Source organism: Elephas maximus, chromosome 10 (assembly GCF_024166365.1).
Source record: "Elephas maximus indicus isolate mEleMax1 chromosome 10, mEleMax1 primary haplotype, whole genome shotgun sequence".
Taxonomy (NCBI): Eukaryota; Metazoa; Chordata; class Mammalia; order Proboscidea; family Elephantidae; genus Elephas; species Elephas maximus.
In genome coordinates this window covers 67,297,909-67,314,234 of record NC_064828.1, presented here as the reverse complement: position 1 = coordinate 67,314,234, position 16,326 = coordinate 67,297,909, and the positions used below count along the sequence as shown (strand labels likewise).

The 16,326-nt window shown below is 36.6% G+C and overlaps 1 protein-coding gene across 2 annotated transcripts in view; it reads left to right on the top strand.

Annotated features, from left to right (window-relative positions):
• Positions 1-16,326, top strand: part of WDHD1 (WD repeat and HMG-box DNA binding protein 1) — a 67,673-nt gene that overhangs the window by 4,853 nt on the left and 46,494 nt on the right. Inside the window, exons 3-10 of one of the 2 annotated variants that reach the window (XM_049898331.1) lie at positions 863-974; positions 5,134-5,285; positions 5,965-6,076; positions 7,007-7,057; positions 8,210-8,305; positions 11,110-11,202; positions 12,046-12,152; positions 12,381-12,522. In XM_049898331.1, coding sequence (XP_049754288.1) covers positions 863-974; positions 5,134-5,285; positions 5,965-6,076; positions 7,007-7,057; positions 8,210-8,305; positions 11,110-11,202; positions 12,046-12,152; positions 12,381-12,522 — 865 coding nt within the window. The remainder of the gene's footprint in view (positions 1-862; positions 975-5,133; positions 5,286-5,964; positions 6,077-7,006; positions 7,058-8,209; positions 8,306-11,109; positions 11,203-12,045; positions 12,153-12,380; positions 12,523-16,326) is intronic. The other variant, XM_049898332.1, reaches the window with a different exon arrangement.

Here is a 16,326-nt window from a genome sequence, read left to right as displayed (position 1 = left end):
TTCAGACTACTCTAAAAGCACTTTTCAGAATGGCTTAACTCTATTTCCTGCACATATTTCTCATTAATTCCACTATATTCCATTTTGACTGGCATCTCCCTTGTTGCATCTGGCTGATATACCAAATAGTTGGTAGGGCGTACAATACCCATCACCACTGGAGACTGAAAGAACAGCTGTCCCTAGGGCCTCATGTCTGAATTCACCTGGTTTTATCATTGAATGCCTTACGTGTTGTACTTGGAAAAGGAGGTGTTAATTAGGTTGCATCAAGAAAGGGTTGGAAAAATGGAGATGGATTATCTTTCAGGAGATGGATTATCTTTCAGGCTTAACTACATGTTAAAGTGAGAACTGTGGTCATTTCGGAAACCCTGGTGGCGTAGTGGTTAAGTGCTACAGCTGCTAACCAAAGGGTCGGCAGTTCAAATTCGCCAGGCGCTCCTTGGAAACTCTGTGGGGCAGTTCTACTCTGTCCTATAGGGTCACTATGAGTCAGAATTTATTCATTGGCGATGGGTTAGGTTTTTTTGGTTTATGTGTCAGGAAGTTTGCTTGGTGATAGCAGTACAATGGTGAATAAGACAGACACGATCTTACTCTTACAGAGCTTAAACACTCATTATGAATAAATAGAATGTTAAGCCAAGGAGGAGCTGAAAAGAGCATTCAACTCATCTTTCATTTTACAGAATAGGAAGTTAGCAGTTTTTGTTATTGAGGTTTAAGTGTGTAAAATGAGAAAAAAACATTGGCTAATATCTTGATCACATTAGGAAAGTGATTAATATATAAAGGTATCAGTCCAAAAAAAATTAATAAACCTGAAACTGACTTTTTAACGTGTGTGTTTCCTTTACAGTTGTATTGTGACCTGTGGAAGTGACGGTGATGTGAGGATTTGGGAAGACTTGGATGATGATGATCCCAAGTCCATTAATGTTGGGGAAAAGGCATATTCGTGTGCTTTGAAGGTAGTAAAAAAATTACAGCAGATGGTGGAAAATGTGATACTGGCATGTAATTTTTATGCATGGGTGAAAAATATTTTTATAGACATTGAATATAGATGTACCTTTTTACTTGTTTCTCTTATGAAATGATAATATGTAAAGATGTACAATACTGCCAATAACTTGCCCCAAAATTTTAAAGGTAAAGTCTGAATGGTTTATTAATGATGACTAGTGAGTATTAATGGTAAACAATTAAAATATATGTAAGAAAATATACTTTTTCTTTTTTAAAAAGAGGTGTAAATGCCCTCATTTTTTTCCTTTAAGGGAAACGCTGACATTTTCCAGTTTTTAACTCACTAATAATTCAGATAACTTATGGAATCTTTCTGGAAAAAAGGAATCTTTCATTAACTTTCCAAGGCATCTGCCTATTTCACTGGTTTCTAATATTTTGTGTAAAGTAGGTATAAGAAGGAAATGTAGATTACTTGGAGAATGAAGATATCTTTTCACAAAAACTTTGCAAACTGGGTTTGTAAAAATACCACCTACCATTTTATTTGTGATGGATTTTAACTTGAGTGTATTGTATTTGCATAGGAAAAAAGATCTTCCCACAAAATTTATATTTTTTCTCAACCTTAGGCTCATTAAGATAAGATGAGATGGTTTCTAGATACTTTAGATGTTCTTTTTTTAAATGGCCATATACAATGGGAAATACATTCCCAGAAGAAAATATAAATGACCAACATACATTAAATATAAGTGAAATCTCTCTAATAAGGAAAGAAGTGAAAATTAAACAATTGGATAATTTTTTTTCTATTTAAGATTGGCAAGGAAGAAAAATATTGCTAATCCCAGTAATAGTGAGGGCTTGGGTGAGTAATAGTTAACACTTTTGTGGTATTCTATATTGACAGGGCCTTTTTGCAAAGATTTGGAGAGTTATGTGGCATTATCTCCATTTTATACTTCAGAAAACCAAAGCTCAGAGACCGAATTACTGGGCTGAGGGCTGTGGGGGCCATCGTCTCAGGGAACATCTAGCTTACTTGGCGTAACATAGTTTATAAAGAGAATTTTCTACATTCTACTTTGGTGAGTAGTGTCTGGGGTCTTAAAAGCTTGTGAGTGGCCGTCTAAGATAATCCACAGGTCTCACCTCGTCTGGAGCAAGGGAGAATGAAGAAAACCAAAGACACAAGGGAAAGATTAGTCCAAAGGACTAATAGATCACAACTACCACAGCCTCCATCAGACTGAGTCCAGCACAACTAGTTGGTGTCCAGCTAGCTACCTTTACCGTCTGTTCTGACAGGGATCACAATAGAGGGTCCCAGACAGCATTGGAGAAAAATGTAGAACAAAATTCTAACTCAAAAAAAAAAAAAAGACCAGACTTACTGGCCTGACAGAGAGTAGAGAAACTCCAAGAGTATGGTCCCCGGATACCGTTTTAGCTTAGTAATGAAGTCACGTCTGAGGTTCACACTTCAGCCAAAGATTAGACAGGCCTATAAAAAAAATGAGACTAAATGGGCACAGTAGCCCAGGGGCAAGAACCAGAAGAAAGGAGTGGACAGGAAAACTGGTAATAGAGAACCCAGGGTCAAGAAGTGCATAGGGTCGCTATGAGTCGGAACCGACTCGACGGCACCTAACAATAACAACAACATACTGTTACCTGAGCAGATGTATACATCCTCCCAAATTTTGCTATGTGGTGACATTGTCATCATCAAGTTGTTTTTACACTGGAGTAGGAACAGGTGCTATAGATAGCCTGAGCATCCTGAGTTTGCAAATGTGTTTATGATCTATTGCTATAGGATAAAGGGTATATTTATTACTAGACATAAGTAGTTTGTTTCCTTGGCAGTTATCTATTAATCTAAATTAATAAAGTAACCATATGATTTAGCAAAGCTTATACGAACTTGGAAACCCTGGTGGCGTAGTGGTTAGTCCTATGGCTGCTAACCAAAGGGTCGGCAGTTCGAATCCGCCAGGCGCTCCTTGGAAACTATGGGGCAGTTCTATCCTGTCCTATAGGGTGGCTATGAGTCGGAATCGACTCGACGGCACTGGGTTTGATTTTGGTTTATATGAACTTAGGTGCCTGACCAAAAGGTTGGCAGTTCAAATCTAACATTGCTGCAGAAGGAAGCCCTGGTGATCTACTTCCATAGATCCCAGCCATTGGAAAAGCCCCGTGGGTGGAGCTTAGTTCTTCTCGGAAGCACGTGGGGTTGTCATGAGTCAGAATCAGCTCAACTGCAATGGATTCTTTGGGGTGGGGGTGGTTTGAATGAGCTTGGTAGAGTATGATTTGGTCCCTCAGGACTTAATTCCCTCTAAAGAAGTAATAAAACTAAGGTGTAGGAGCAAATTCTTGCCCTTTTATCATTTTTAGATAAAAGCTCTACAAAAGCAATAGTGTCTGCTGATTATTTTCAGATCCTTAAACTTTATGTAATGTTTTTAAAAAGAGCCATTAATTTTGCATTTAGACTTTGCCCTACTGCAAAAAGACATGTTGTTGTTGTTAGGTATGTGCTGTCAAGTTGGTTCCAACTCATAGCGACCCTACGCCCAACAAAATGAAACACTGCCTGGTCCCGTGCCATCCTTACAATCGCTGTTATGCTTGAGCTCATTGTTGCAGCCACTGTGTCAGTCCACCTCGTTGAGGGTCTTCCTCTTTTCCACTGAACCTGTACTTTGCCGAGCATGATGTCCTTCTCCAGGGACTGATGCCGCCTGACGACATGTCCAAAGTATGTAAGACACAATCTCACCATTCTTGCTTCTAAGGAGCATTCTAGTTGTACTTCTTCCAAGACAGATTTGTTCATTCTTTTGGCAGCCCATGGGATATTCAATATTCTTCACCAACACCACAATTCAAAAGCATCAATCAGTTCTTCTTCGGCCTTCCTTATTCATTGTCCACCTTTCACATGCGTATGATGCGATTGAAAATACCATGGCTTGGGTTAGGCGCATCTTAGGCTTTAAGGTGACATCCTTTGCTTTTCAACATTTTAAAGAGGTCCTTTGCAGCAGATTTACCCAATGCAATGCGTCGTTTGATTTCTTGACTGCTGCTTCTGTGGCTGTTGATTGTGGATCCAAGTAAAATGAAATCCTTGACAACTTCAATCTTTTCTCCATTTATCACGATGTTGCTCATTGATCCAGTTGTGAAGATTTTTGTTTTCTTTATGTTGAGGTGCAATCCATACTGAAGGCAGTGGTCTTTGATCTTCATTAGTAAGTGCTTCAAGTCCTTTTCACTTTCAGCAAGCAAGGTTGTATCATCTGCATAATGCAGGTTACTAATGAGTCTCCCTTTAATCCTGATGCCCTGTTCTTCTTCGTATAGTCCAGCTTCTTTGATTATTTGTTCAGCACACAGATTGAATAGGTATGGTGAAAGGATACAACCCTGATGTACACCTTTCCTGACTTTAAACCAATCAGTATCCCCTTGTTCTATCTGAACAACTGCCGCTTGATCTATGTAAAGGTTCCTCATGAGCACAATTAATTAATTGATTAATTGATTGATTGAGCATGCAATCAGGGTGTGTTGGTAATTACTGGTGATTGGAATGTGAAAGTTGGAAACGAAGAAGGATTGGTAGTTGGAAAATATGGCCTTGGTGATAGAAGCAATGCTGGAGATTGAATGATAGAATTTTGCAAGACCAACAACTTCCTCATTGCAAATACCTTCTTTCACCAACCTAAATGGCATAAAGGCATATAATGGTTTTATTGTGGAAACACAGGGTAACACTAGAGTGAAGTCACTGCGTCTGTGTTTTCTGATGAGCTTTTTCCTCAGTGGGACTAGGAAAACTCTCTAGTCTCCTTCATTTTTATGACACTTAGGGAGCCATAATAATACTATTTAAATATTTTTCTCACTGGAAGTAAAGGAAAATTCAGAGACTAAAAGATTGGCCGGTGAAGAGGTAATTGAGTTTTCTAAAGGAAGCAAATTTTTCTTGCTAATGTACATTTCAGGAAATTGTATAATGGGTGATATTTTCTCTTGACATGACCTACATTTACAGCTTTTATAAGATTTTTAACTACAGAAAGACTTCTAATTGTCTTGGATTTGTTTTGCCAATGTTTCTTACCTTCATTTTTCTTTTAGAATGGAAAATTGGTCACTGCTGTATCTAACAATACTATTCAAGTCCACACGTTTCCTGAAGGAGTTCCAGATGGTATATTGACTCGCTTTACCACAAATGCAAACCATGTGGTCTTTAATGGGAATGGTACTAAAATTGCTGCTGGATCCAGGTGAGACTCATGGACAACAGAAAAGGAAATAATGTTGGAACAGAGTGACCTCATTCATTGGTTTCAGGCTAAAATTTTCGGGACTCTCTAAGTCTTTTATCTAGTAAAGATCCTAAAGAACAAACTTTGCTTCTCTACAAATTAAGATATGTTGCTTTGCAAACAGCCTACTATGTAAATTTTGACAAAGATTTGGGGAAAGGTGATTGATAAAAAAGATTTGGGGCAAGATGATTGATAAAAAAAATTTGAAAAATTATTTTAGGTAGAACCTAGACTATATAATCAGGATTGTTGCTGTTGCCCTTGATGCTTATTTTTCATAAGAAATGAATGTAATCGGTTGAGTTGCCCAGGTATAGTGAAAGGTATAGTATACATTTAAGAATGGTGTGGGCGTAATTAGATTAACAAGTAATAGAAGATTAAGATGTAACTAAGGAAGCTACAGAGGAAGTGACTGTATTTTAGCATAAGGGGAAATCATGACTTGTGTTTTCAGCACGTTTATGCGGTAAAACTAAAAGCTAAATCATTAAATTCAGATGCCAAATTTCACAAATTGCTATAAAGAAATGGCAGCATTTACTTCTGTGATTTTGAAATATTTGGGTCATAGCTTTTAGGAGAGGCTTTTGTATTGGCATTTATTCATGTGCATTATTCTTACTGTTCATAGTGATTTCATAGTCAAAGTTGTAGAGGTGATGGATAGCAGCCAACAGAAAACATTTCGAGGACATGATGCCCCTGTTTTAAGTCTTTCCTTTGATCCTAAGGACGTCTTTCTGGTAATCATTTTTCCCTCTCTTTCTGCTTCCTTCCTGAATATTTAAAATTGTAAGAGAATTAGAAAATTTTATAGAGTTGATAAAAGGCTATTTGATTTTTCAATTGAACCAGTCTCCCATATAGAAGTATGGCTGTCAGGGAACATCTAGGTCAATTGGTATAACAAAGTGTTTAAGAAAACATTCTGCATCCCACTCTGGTGAATGGTGTCTGGAGTCTTAAACGCTTGCAAGCAGCCATCTAAGATGCATCAGTTGGCCTCCAACCACCTGGAGCAAAGGAGAATGAAGTACACCAAAGACACAAGGAAAATATGAGTCCAAGAGAAAGGAAGGGCCACATAAACCAGAGATTCAGCCTGAGATCAGAAGAACAGATGGTGCCTGGCTAGCACCAGTGACTGCCCTGACAGGGAACACGATAGGAGAAAAGTGGGATGCAGACCTGAAATTCTAGTAAAAAGACCAGATGTAATAGTCTGACCGAGACTGAAGGGACCCCAGAGATCATGGCCTCCGGACTCTCTGTTAGCCCAAAACTAAAACCATTCTCAAAGCCAACTCTTCAGACAAAGATTAGACTGGACTATAAGACATAAAATGATACTGGTGAGGAGTGTGCTTCTTAGCTCGAGTAGACACGTGAGACTATGTGGGCAGCTTCTGTCTGGAGGCAAGATGAGAAGGCAGAGTGGGACAGGAGCTGGTTGAATGGTCATGGGAAATACAGAGTGGAGAGAAGGAGTGTGCTGTCACATTATAGGGAGAGCAACTAGGGTCACATAACAATGTGTGTATAAGTTTTTGTATGAGAAACTGAGGTGAATTATAAATTTCCACTTAAAGCACAATTAAGAAAAAAAAAGAAATAACATAAGAAAAAAAAAGTATGGCTCTAACTGTAGAGAAATCCGTTGTTTATTCCTGCAGGCATCAGCTAGTTGTGATGGATCTGTCAGAGTGTGGCAAATTTCAGACCAGGTAAACACATCAATTTGAATTTAGAACTTTTTGCCTGTTTCCTGCATATATTGGCATTCAAAAACCAAACCCGTTGCAATTGAGCCGATTCCGACTCATAGTGACCCCATAGGACTGGGTGGAACTGACCCATAGGGTTTCCGAGGAGTGGCTGGTGAATTCAAACTACCAACCTTTTTGGTGATCACCCAGGTTCTTAGCCACTGTTCCACCAGGGCTCCTATTATGTGTTACATGTTGTATTATTGAGTCAAATTAACAATTGTTTTTCTTTATAGTTTGTCCCGTTGAGTGGTATTAAATATTGTTTTTGTGATCAAATTGAACAGTAGCCTAATAAAAAAGTAAATGTGTTAAAGACTAATTGCTTTTGTTCTCAATCACATAGGAAGTGATAGGTTTATATTTAATTTTTTAGAGTTTAAAAATTATTGGGGAAAATTCAATCATATGTTTACAAAACATCTACCATATGTTAGGCCATGTGTTATATGTTGGGGGTACACAAATAAAATAAGATGTTGGCCACACTTAATTTTGAGAAGAATGCATACCATTTATTCTAACTCAGCCTGATAAAGGTTTTAAAAGACATGAAGAAAGTGCTCTCTGGAATGGCAGAGGGTACAGTTAATTCTTCCTGAGATAATCAGAAAGAGTTTGGCGTTCCTAGAGGCAGCGTGACTATGAAAGACATCCTCCACACATACACCTCAGTATCCACAGTCCCTTCTCATTTTTGAACTGTTCGAAAGGATTCATTTTGATGCCTTAACATTTTATGGTTGAGCTTTCAAGTTTTATTTATTTTTGTATATATTTTATGATCTTAACATATATTGGTTTTTTTTCCTTTTTTAAGTTGATTCAATAAGTGTATTATGTGCTTATTTTACACAGGAAATATTGTTATATTTATTTATTTAGACTTGTCCCTTCACACTTCTGAAGGACTTAAAGTAATCTAAATAAAAAAAACAATCCAAACCCTTTGCTGTCAAGTTGATGTATTACCATAATTAGATTAAAGTGAATTAAGTTGCTTTTTTTTCTGAGAAAACCACCTATTAAATGTACTCAGTTTTGCATGTCTTTTGGGGGGAGTTTTCTTAAGGGAAAATTTAAAAAAAAAAATTTTTTTTTTTAAATCAGACATGTGCTATTAGTTGGCCACTGCTACAAAAATGCAATGATGTGATAAATGCAAAATCAATCTGCAGACTTGCTTGGCAGCCAAAAAGTGGTAAGGTAAGTGACTTGTTTTTCAACCTTTGTCTTTGTTCCAGTCCTGTAAGTTTTGAATATAAGAATAGTTTTCTAAATTATAACTATTTCGTTTGGATTATAAATTTTAGAGCCCCAAGCTAGCCAATTTATATTGAAATACTTTAAGAAACATTTCAACTTCTTAAAAGATTTTTTCAAAGTATATATTTTATATGATTGAATTAATTTTTATATATTTTTTTAAGTTCATACTTAACAGAACAACTGTGAAAACAGTCTCATGTCACTCTCATGACTGCAGTTTAACATTTTGGAGATATTAGCTGATACAGTTAGACAACAGAAAGAAATAGGAGGTTTGAAAGGAGGAAGGAAAATGCTTATATACGTGGACACCCCAAGAAAACGAACTGGGAAAGAAAGGCTATTACCAATAAGGAGAAAATTCAGTAAGATGACTAGAAGCAAAATTAATATACAAAACCAATAGCAATCCTATATACAAACAATAGCCATTTAGAAAATACAATGGAAGGTAATAATCCGTTTACTGTGAGATAAAAAAATATAAAATAGCTGGAGATAGACTTATTAAGAAATGTGAAACATCTGTGTAAAGAAAAGTTTTACCATGCTGCCAAGGGACTTAAAAGACTTGGATGAATAGAAAAACAGATCTTGTTTTTAGGAAAGAATTTTTGATATAATAAAGGTATCAGCTCTTCCTAAATTAATCTATAGTTTTAACAACATTCAAATATAGCAATAGGATGTTTGGGGAGACCAAATAAAGCTGATTCCAAAGTCTGTGTGGAAAACTAAAGCCTTTAACAACAAAAGTGATGATGGGAGTTTAATATAACCAGTTGTTAAAACATTATGAAGTTTTCAGAATTAAAAGTTTGCTGCTGACTCATGAATAGACATATATATGTATTAAAGAAATAGACCCAAATATATATGGAAATTTCAATATATGGTAGAGGTGGAGAAAAGATATGTAGAATACATTGGGACAAGGAGATAAGAAGCATTGAGGACCATCTCGAAGGCTTCTTATCACATGGTGAATCTAGGTAAAAGGTATATAGGTATTTACTATATATTCACTATATTCTTTCAACTTTTCTGTAGGTATGGAATTTTTCAGAACAGAACATTAATAAATTTGACAATATAAAAAGTAAACATTTTTGCATGATAAAAAGTACTACAGAGTCAAAGAACAAACTGGGGGAAAAGTTTGAAACAATATGAGAAAAGGGTAAATTTCCTTAATATACAAAGAAAATAATCCATTCACTGTGAGATCAACAAATCTTATAAATTGAAAAGAACTCAGTAGAAAGATGGGCAAAAGAGCAGATAGTGTACAGAAAAAGATGGCTTTTAAAAGTATGAAAATATATTCAACTTTTCATACTAAAAAAAATACAAATTGAAACTATAGCAGTGTCCTATTTTTTACTTACCAGATGGGCAAAAATAAAAAGTTTGATTATGGACCATGTGGAAGAAAGGGTGGCAGTTTTTACTAGAATCAGTGACCACCAGTAATACTACTAGGCATTTATCCATCAGCATACTCACACACATGCAGTAGAGAGGATGTATAATGAAAATGCTGCACCATTGTTTGTAGTAGCAAGAGATTAAAACCATCCTAAATGTTAATAGGAAACTGGTTAAGTGGAATACTGTGCAACTGTTAGAAAGAGTGAGATATAATCTATATGTCCTCATGTGGAATAATGTTCAGGATAAATTGTTAAGTGAACATCAAGGTGTAAAACAGTGGGTATAGATAGAATGCTGCTGTTTGTGTTAAAAAAAAAGTTGGAGTGTGTGTATGTACTTACATGTGTATGTATGCATATCTGTATATTCAATGCTTGTATTTGCCTTTGGGGAGTAGAAGTAGGATTTAGGGATGAATCAAGGTTTTCCTTTCAAAATATACCTTTGCATGTCATGTGAACTTTCAAGAATGTACATTCTGCATTAAAGTGGTAATTGAGCTCAAGGAAATCCAGTAAGTATTTTTTTTTTTTTTTTGCTTATATAAGTTTTCTTTAATAAATTTAAAAGTTAATAAAATTAACATTGTTTTCACTAATAATGCATTTTGTTTCTTGTTTTTTTTTTTTTTTTTTGGACAAATGTGGAAAGAATACAGTTTTTATTTTTTCTGCTAATCTGTTTCTTTGGAAAAGTGTAAGAAGATAAATTTCCTTTTTTTTTCCAACCTATTCAAAGAATTCTGGATCTGTGTCCTAGCAAATGAGATGAATTGTTTTAGAGCCAAAGGACCTAGGCTCTTTAAGAAGTAATATTAGAGAATACTAAAAAGAAAGCAAAGCAAACCTATTGCCATTGAGTCAATTCTGACTCATAGTGACTCTATAGAACAGAGTAGAACTGCCCCATAGGATTTCCAAGGCTATAAATCTTTACAGAAGCAGACTACCACATCTCTCTCCCATGGAGCAGCTGGTTGCTTCAAACTGATGACCTTTCAGTTAGCAGCCAAGCATTTAACTCCTGCGCTACCAGGGCTCCTTTATAGAATACTAGAAATGACAAATGTGCCTTTTTTTTTTTTTTTTTTTTTTTGATGTGAGCAGTCTTTATCACTCATTCTTTGCTTACCAGAATTTCAAGTGATTATTATTATTATTATTTTTGTTAGTTGTTACTTGCCAATTAAACGACAGATTTGTTTTTATGTCTTTAAGCTTATCTGGGTTAATATTCTGTTTTTTTTCCCCCTTTTTAGATTGAATTTAATGAACATTTTTGTTTAAATTATTTATCTTTCTTAATAGTTACTGGCAGTTCCTGTGGAAAAATCTGTTAAGCTGTATAGAAGAGAAACTTGGAGTAATCAGTTTGACCTTTCAGATAATTTCATCTCTCAGGTAAGTTTTGTAAGTGACACTTTCAGCAGGCTAAAGGAAATTTTTAATACATACTTTGCCTACATACAGTTTCAGTTAAATATCATTGAAATTGGACAACAATTCCAGACTGCTGGGCATGTGTCCATCTCCCACCCCCTCAGCCTTTCCTTGTTGGCCAATACCTGGACAGTACGTAGGTTCTACCTGACCTCTCTCCTTTGCGAGCTTTGATAAGAAAATCGCTTTTTAATTTATACAAGATCAAATTGAACCCTAGCTTAGTATTAGAACAAGTTATTGTCACATGGTCAGTAATTAGCCTTTATTGTTAAATGAATTTCACTGAGACTTGTGATCATAAACTCTGGAATTTTAGAGGAGCAGAAAAGTTTGTTGATCTATTATCATTCTTTCTCTCCCTCTCTCACACACACACACACACACACACTCACACTCACACACACATTTTGCACATAAGGAAACTTAGGCCCATAGTTCAGCAGTGGGTTACCAAGGTTGTCTTCACCTACTAGTTCTCTTCATCTTGATGGTAATTGCTAAGAGAATACTTTGTATTGTCTCTTTTCAGTTCCTTTTTCAGGATAATGAAGTTTTTTCCATTCTCTTTTTAAAATTGTGCCAGTATAATTTTTTCATGGTAAACAGAATAATAGCTACTAGTGATGATAGACTATTATTGAAAAAGAGAGTTAAAAAACAAGCAAACTTTGTCCTGCCGTGTATGTATCAGATCTAATTAGAAGTTATATAGAATAAGTTATATAAAACTTTGAAATAAAATGAGTGTTTAGTTTCCAGTTATGCACAGTTATTATTACCTTTTTTTTTTTTTTTTGATAGACCCTCAATATAGTAACGTGGTCTCCTTGTGGGCAGTATTTAGCTGCAGGGAGTATTAATGGCTTGATTATAGTTTGGAATGTGGAAACCAAAGATTGCCTGGAAAGGTATGATTCAGTATATCTTTTGTCTCTTTACTGCTTATTTCTATTAGTTTTTTGTTTGTATTATTATGAAGTGTTTCAAATTTACAATTGTTAGATTGTCAAAATGTATATATACAGCTATTAATTGTCAAAAGCCTTTTAACATTTTCTAGTTAAAATTTACCTAAAGAAATGTATAGTCTATATTTTTCTTGACAGTGTTTTAAGAATCCACTTTGTAATTTTTAGGGTGAAACACGAGAAAGGTTATGCAATTTGTGGCCTGGCCTGGCATCCTACTTGTGGCCAAATAGCTTATACTGATGCGGAAGGAAACCTAGGACTCCTGGAGAATGTTTGTGACCCCAGTGGAAAGAAGTCAAGCAGTAAGGTAAAAAGTAATAGGATAGAGCAGAGTTTCTTAAAAGTGTTTCTGTGGTCAGTGGATTTGGAAAACACCACAAACTATGTTCCTTTCTTGGAAAATTGCAATTCATGTCATTATATTAGATGCTCAGAAATGATCTATAGTAAAGAAAACTGTTCAAACTTAATGTTTTCCAACTGTATTTGACTAAGGGACTTTTCCCCTTCCATATACTACCTATTAATATTTCTTGGATTTCCAGGAAATATACTTTGTGATATATTATTTTAGATCCTGTTACTCTGAGGGTTTGTTAGGTAAATGCTTTATAGCTAAATACTGGAGTTAATAACTATAATAGGCCTTAGTTTGGCCTGTAAACTTTTTCTGCTCTGGATTAGCCTTAAATCTTAAGGCTACCTGTATGCCTTCTATGCTTAGTTATCTAGCTTTACGAAATTACGTAACACAGGCCAGGTTATTTTATACTTACTTGCTTTCGTTAATTATTCCCTCTTCCTAGCAAGTATACCTATTCATATTTCATATCTTAATTTAGACTTCCAGTTAAAGATAGTAGATTTAATATATGCATCTACCTCTGATCCTCCTGCAGCCTTCACTAAAACTACATTAGAGGAACTTTTAATACGCATAATCCCATAAGGATAAAGAAGACAAGTTGGATTGATGATAGTGACACAACTTTGGAGGCTGGAAAGCAGAAAGATGATTGAAAGCTAACTTTAGCATCTTAGAAAAGTTGAATCCCAAGACCATGGTGGGGAAAGCTGACGTGTGCCTCTGTTGGCCTGGCTGAATCCCCAAAGGTTCAGAATTTGGTAGCACCAAAACCAAACCCACTGCCTTCGAGTCAATAACTACTCATAGCGACCCTATAGGACAGAGAAGAACTGCCCCATAGAGTTTCCAAGGAGCACCTGGTGGATTTGAACTGCCAAACTTTTGGTTAGAAGACAAACTCTTTACCACTATGCCACCAGGGTTTCCTTGGTAGCACCAGGTACCTCTAAAAGTGAGGCCGAAAACAGGAGGATTGATTTAATAAGCAAGTAGATCTCTTCAATTCCAAAAACAGTGTGTATACCTCCATAAATATCCTGGTAGAACTGTGGAGATTTATTCTAATGGAAAAGGTAAAACTGAGAAGGTTTTTGGTCTTAGGTTCACTGGATACAGTTAAGTGGCATTAGGTAAAAGGGGAATACTGTCCTGGAAACAGAGGATTAAATGAAAGTATATACGGTTTAATATTCCCAGGCTTTTTTTTTTTTTACTCCTACTTGGCTCCTGGAACACTGTCAGCCAATCTTAGGCTTTTCAGGTAGCACATTGGAAGAATCATCTTTGGGGAATCTGCTCAAGAGAAAAGACCTAAAGAGAGAAAATTCTTAACTTCGGAAAAAATAAAAAGTTGTAAAAGAAAGGAAAAGTGATCATAATATACTACATTGTAAAGTGAAAATAGTAATAGTACTTACCGCTTAGAGTTATCGTGAAGATTTAATGAATTAGCACGTATGAAGAGTTAGAACAGTGCCTAGGACATAGTAAGCTCTTTATAAGTGTTAGCTAGTAGTGTTCTTATTCAAGTGTGAGTAGCATTTACCTGATAATAATCTAAACGCTGAATAGTGGCCCAGCCAAAATGAGAATACATCTATGTTGCGGGGAGTGGGAGAGAATAGCATGCATACATGGAGCAGGGGTGATTGTAAAAGGTGCCAAATCCTCATCTTCCATAGAGGGAAGTTAATAGAATCTGTTGAATAGCTAATGCTTCAAACTGAAAAGTCAAAAAAGCAGTAGAATATCCCTTACAAAAATTGAGGAAAGTATCAAAAGAGCTGAAAGGATTTCCTCTGCTGGGAAGTAAGTTGGGGGCTCTGCAGAGGACTTTTAATTTTCATAATAAGCCTTGTCAAACTGTTTGACTAATTTATATGCATGTGTAACATTGACAAAAACAAAAAGTAAATTAAAAAAAATTTTAGTTCAAAGGTCACTTCTTAGGAAATGTTCTTAACCCTTCTATCCAGAATTGGAGCCCTGGTGGTACAGTGGTTAAGAGCTCACTTTCAAACTAAAGGTTGGCAGTTCAAATCCACCAGCTGCTCCTTGGAAACCGTATGGGGCAGTTGTACTCTGTCCTATAGGGTCACTGATTTGGAATTGACTCGATGGCAACAGGTTTAGTTTTTGGTTTTGGTATCTAGAATTGGCCACTGTATCCTTTTTGCTTTTATTCTTCACAAAATATATTTCTGTCATAACACCTGTAACACTTTATGGTCCTCACCATAAATATAAGGCACACCCCCGCTTTCTAGTAAGAAAATCCAGAACCAGTTTTTGGCCCCAGCTTGATTATATAGACTTCTGGGCTATAGATGAAACTGTCAGATATCTCCTTATACCATTATTAAGTTAATTGTTCATACATCAAGCATGTTTAAATCTGTGAATCCAGAAATACTCTTTCTGTTTTCTCTTTTTATTAAACATCAGTTTTATAGAGCACAATCATATTTACTTCCACTTAAAAGGTTTGAGATATAATCCTTTTGGAATCTTTGAATGCTACCATCACTAGAATTTTATATAAAACTATGTTTCTGTTGGCTTAACAATTGTAGTTTTCATTCATCCTATGGGAGTAACTTGTGCCCTGGTGGCACAGTGGTTAAAAAATTAGCAGTTCGACTTTAGATGAAGGGAAAGACAGCACACAGTACAGGGGAGGTCAGTACAATTGGACGAAACCGAAAGCAAAGAAGTTTCCTGAATAAACTGAATGCTTCGAAGGCCAGCGTAGTAGGGGCAGGGGCCTGGGGACCATGGTTTCAGGGGACATCTAAGTCAATTGGCATAATAAAATCTATTAAGAAAACATTCTGCATCCCACTTTGAAGAGTGGCATCTGGGGTCTTAAATGCCAACAAGCAGCCATCTAAGATGCATCTCAACCCACCTGGATCAAAGGAGAATGAAGAACACCAAGGACACAAGGCGATTACGAGCCCAAGAGACAGAAAGGGCCACATGAACCAGAGACTACATCATACTAAGACCAGAAGAACTAGATGGTGCCTGGCTACAACCGATGACTGCCGTGACAGGGAACACAACAGAGAACCCCTGAGGGAGCAGGAGAGCAGTGGGATGCAGACCCCAAATTCACATAAGACCAGACTTAATGGTCTAACTGAGACTAGAAGGACCCCAGTGGTCATGGCCCCCAGACCTTCTGTTGACCCAGGACAGGAACCATTCCCGAAGCCAATTCTTAGACATGGATTGGACTGGACAAAGGGTTGGACAGGGATGCTGGTGAGGAGTGAGCTTCTTGGATCGGGTAGACGCTTGAGGCTACGTTGGCATCTCCTGCCTGGAGGGGAGATGAGAGGGTGAAGGGGGCTAGAAGCTGGCGAAATGGACACGAAAAGAGAGAGTAGAGAGAGAGAGTAGGCTGTCTCATTAGAGGGAGAGTAATTGGGAGTGTATAGCAAGGTGTATATGGGTTTTTGTGTGAGAGACTGACTTGATTTGTAAACTTTCACTTAAAGCACAATAAAAATTATAAAAAAAAAAAAAAATTAGCAGTTCGAATCCACCTTGGAAACTCTGTGGGCAGTTATGCTGTGAGTTGGCATTGACTCAACAGCAATAGGCTCGGGCTTGTGATCCCTATAATGCATCTCCTTAGTATGTCACTTTTTAGAGTGATCTCAGAAGTTTGTCTATAGTAACGTCTAGCACTTGCAATGCTATGCTCTTGTTCCCAGGAATTAATGATCAAATCTTCGT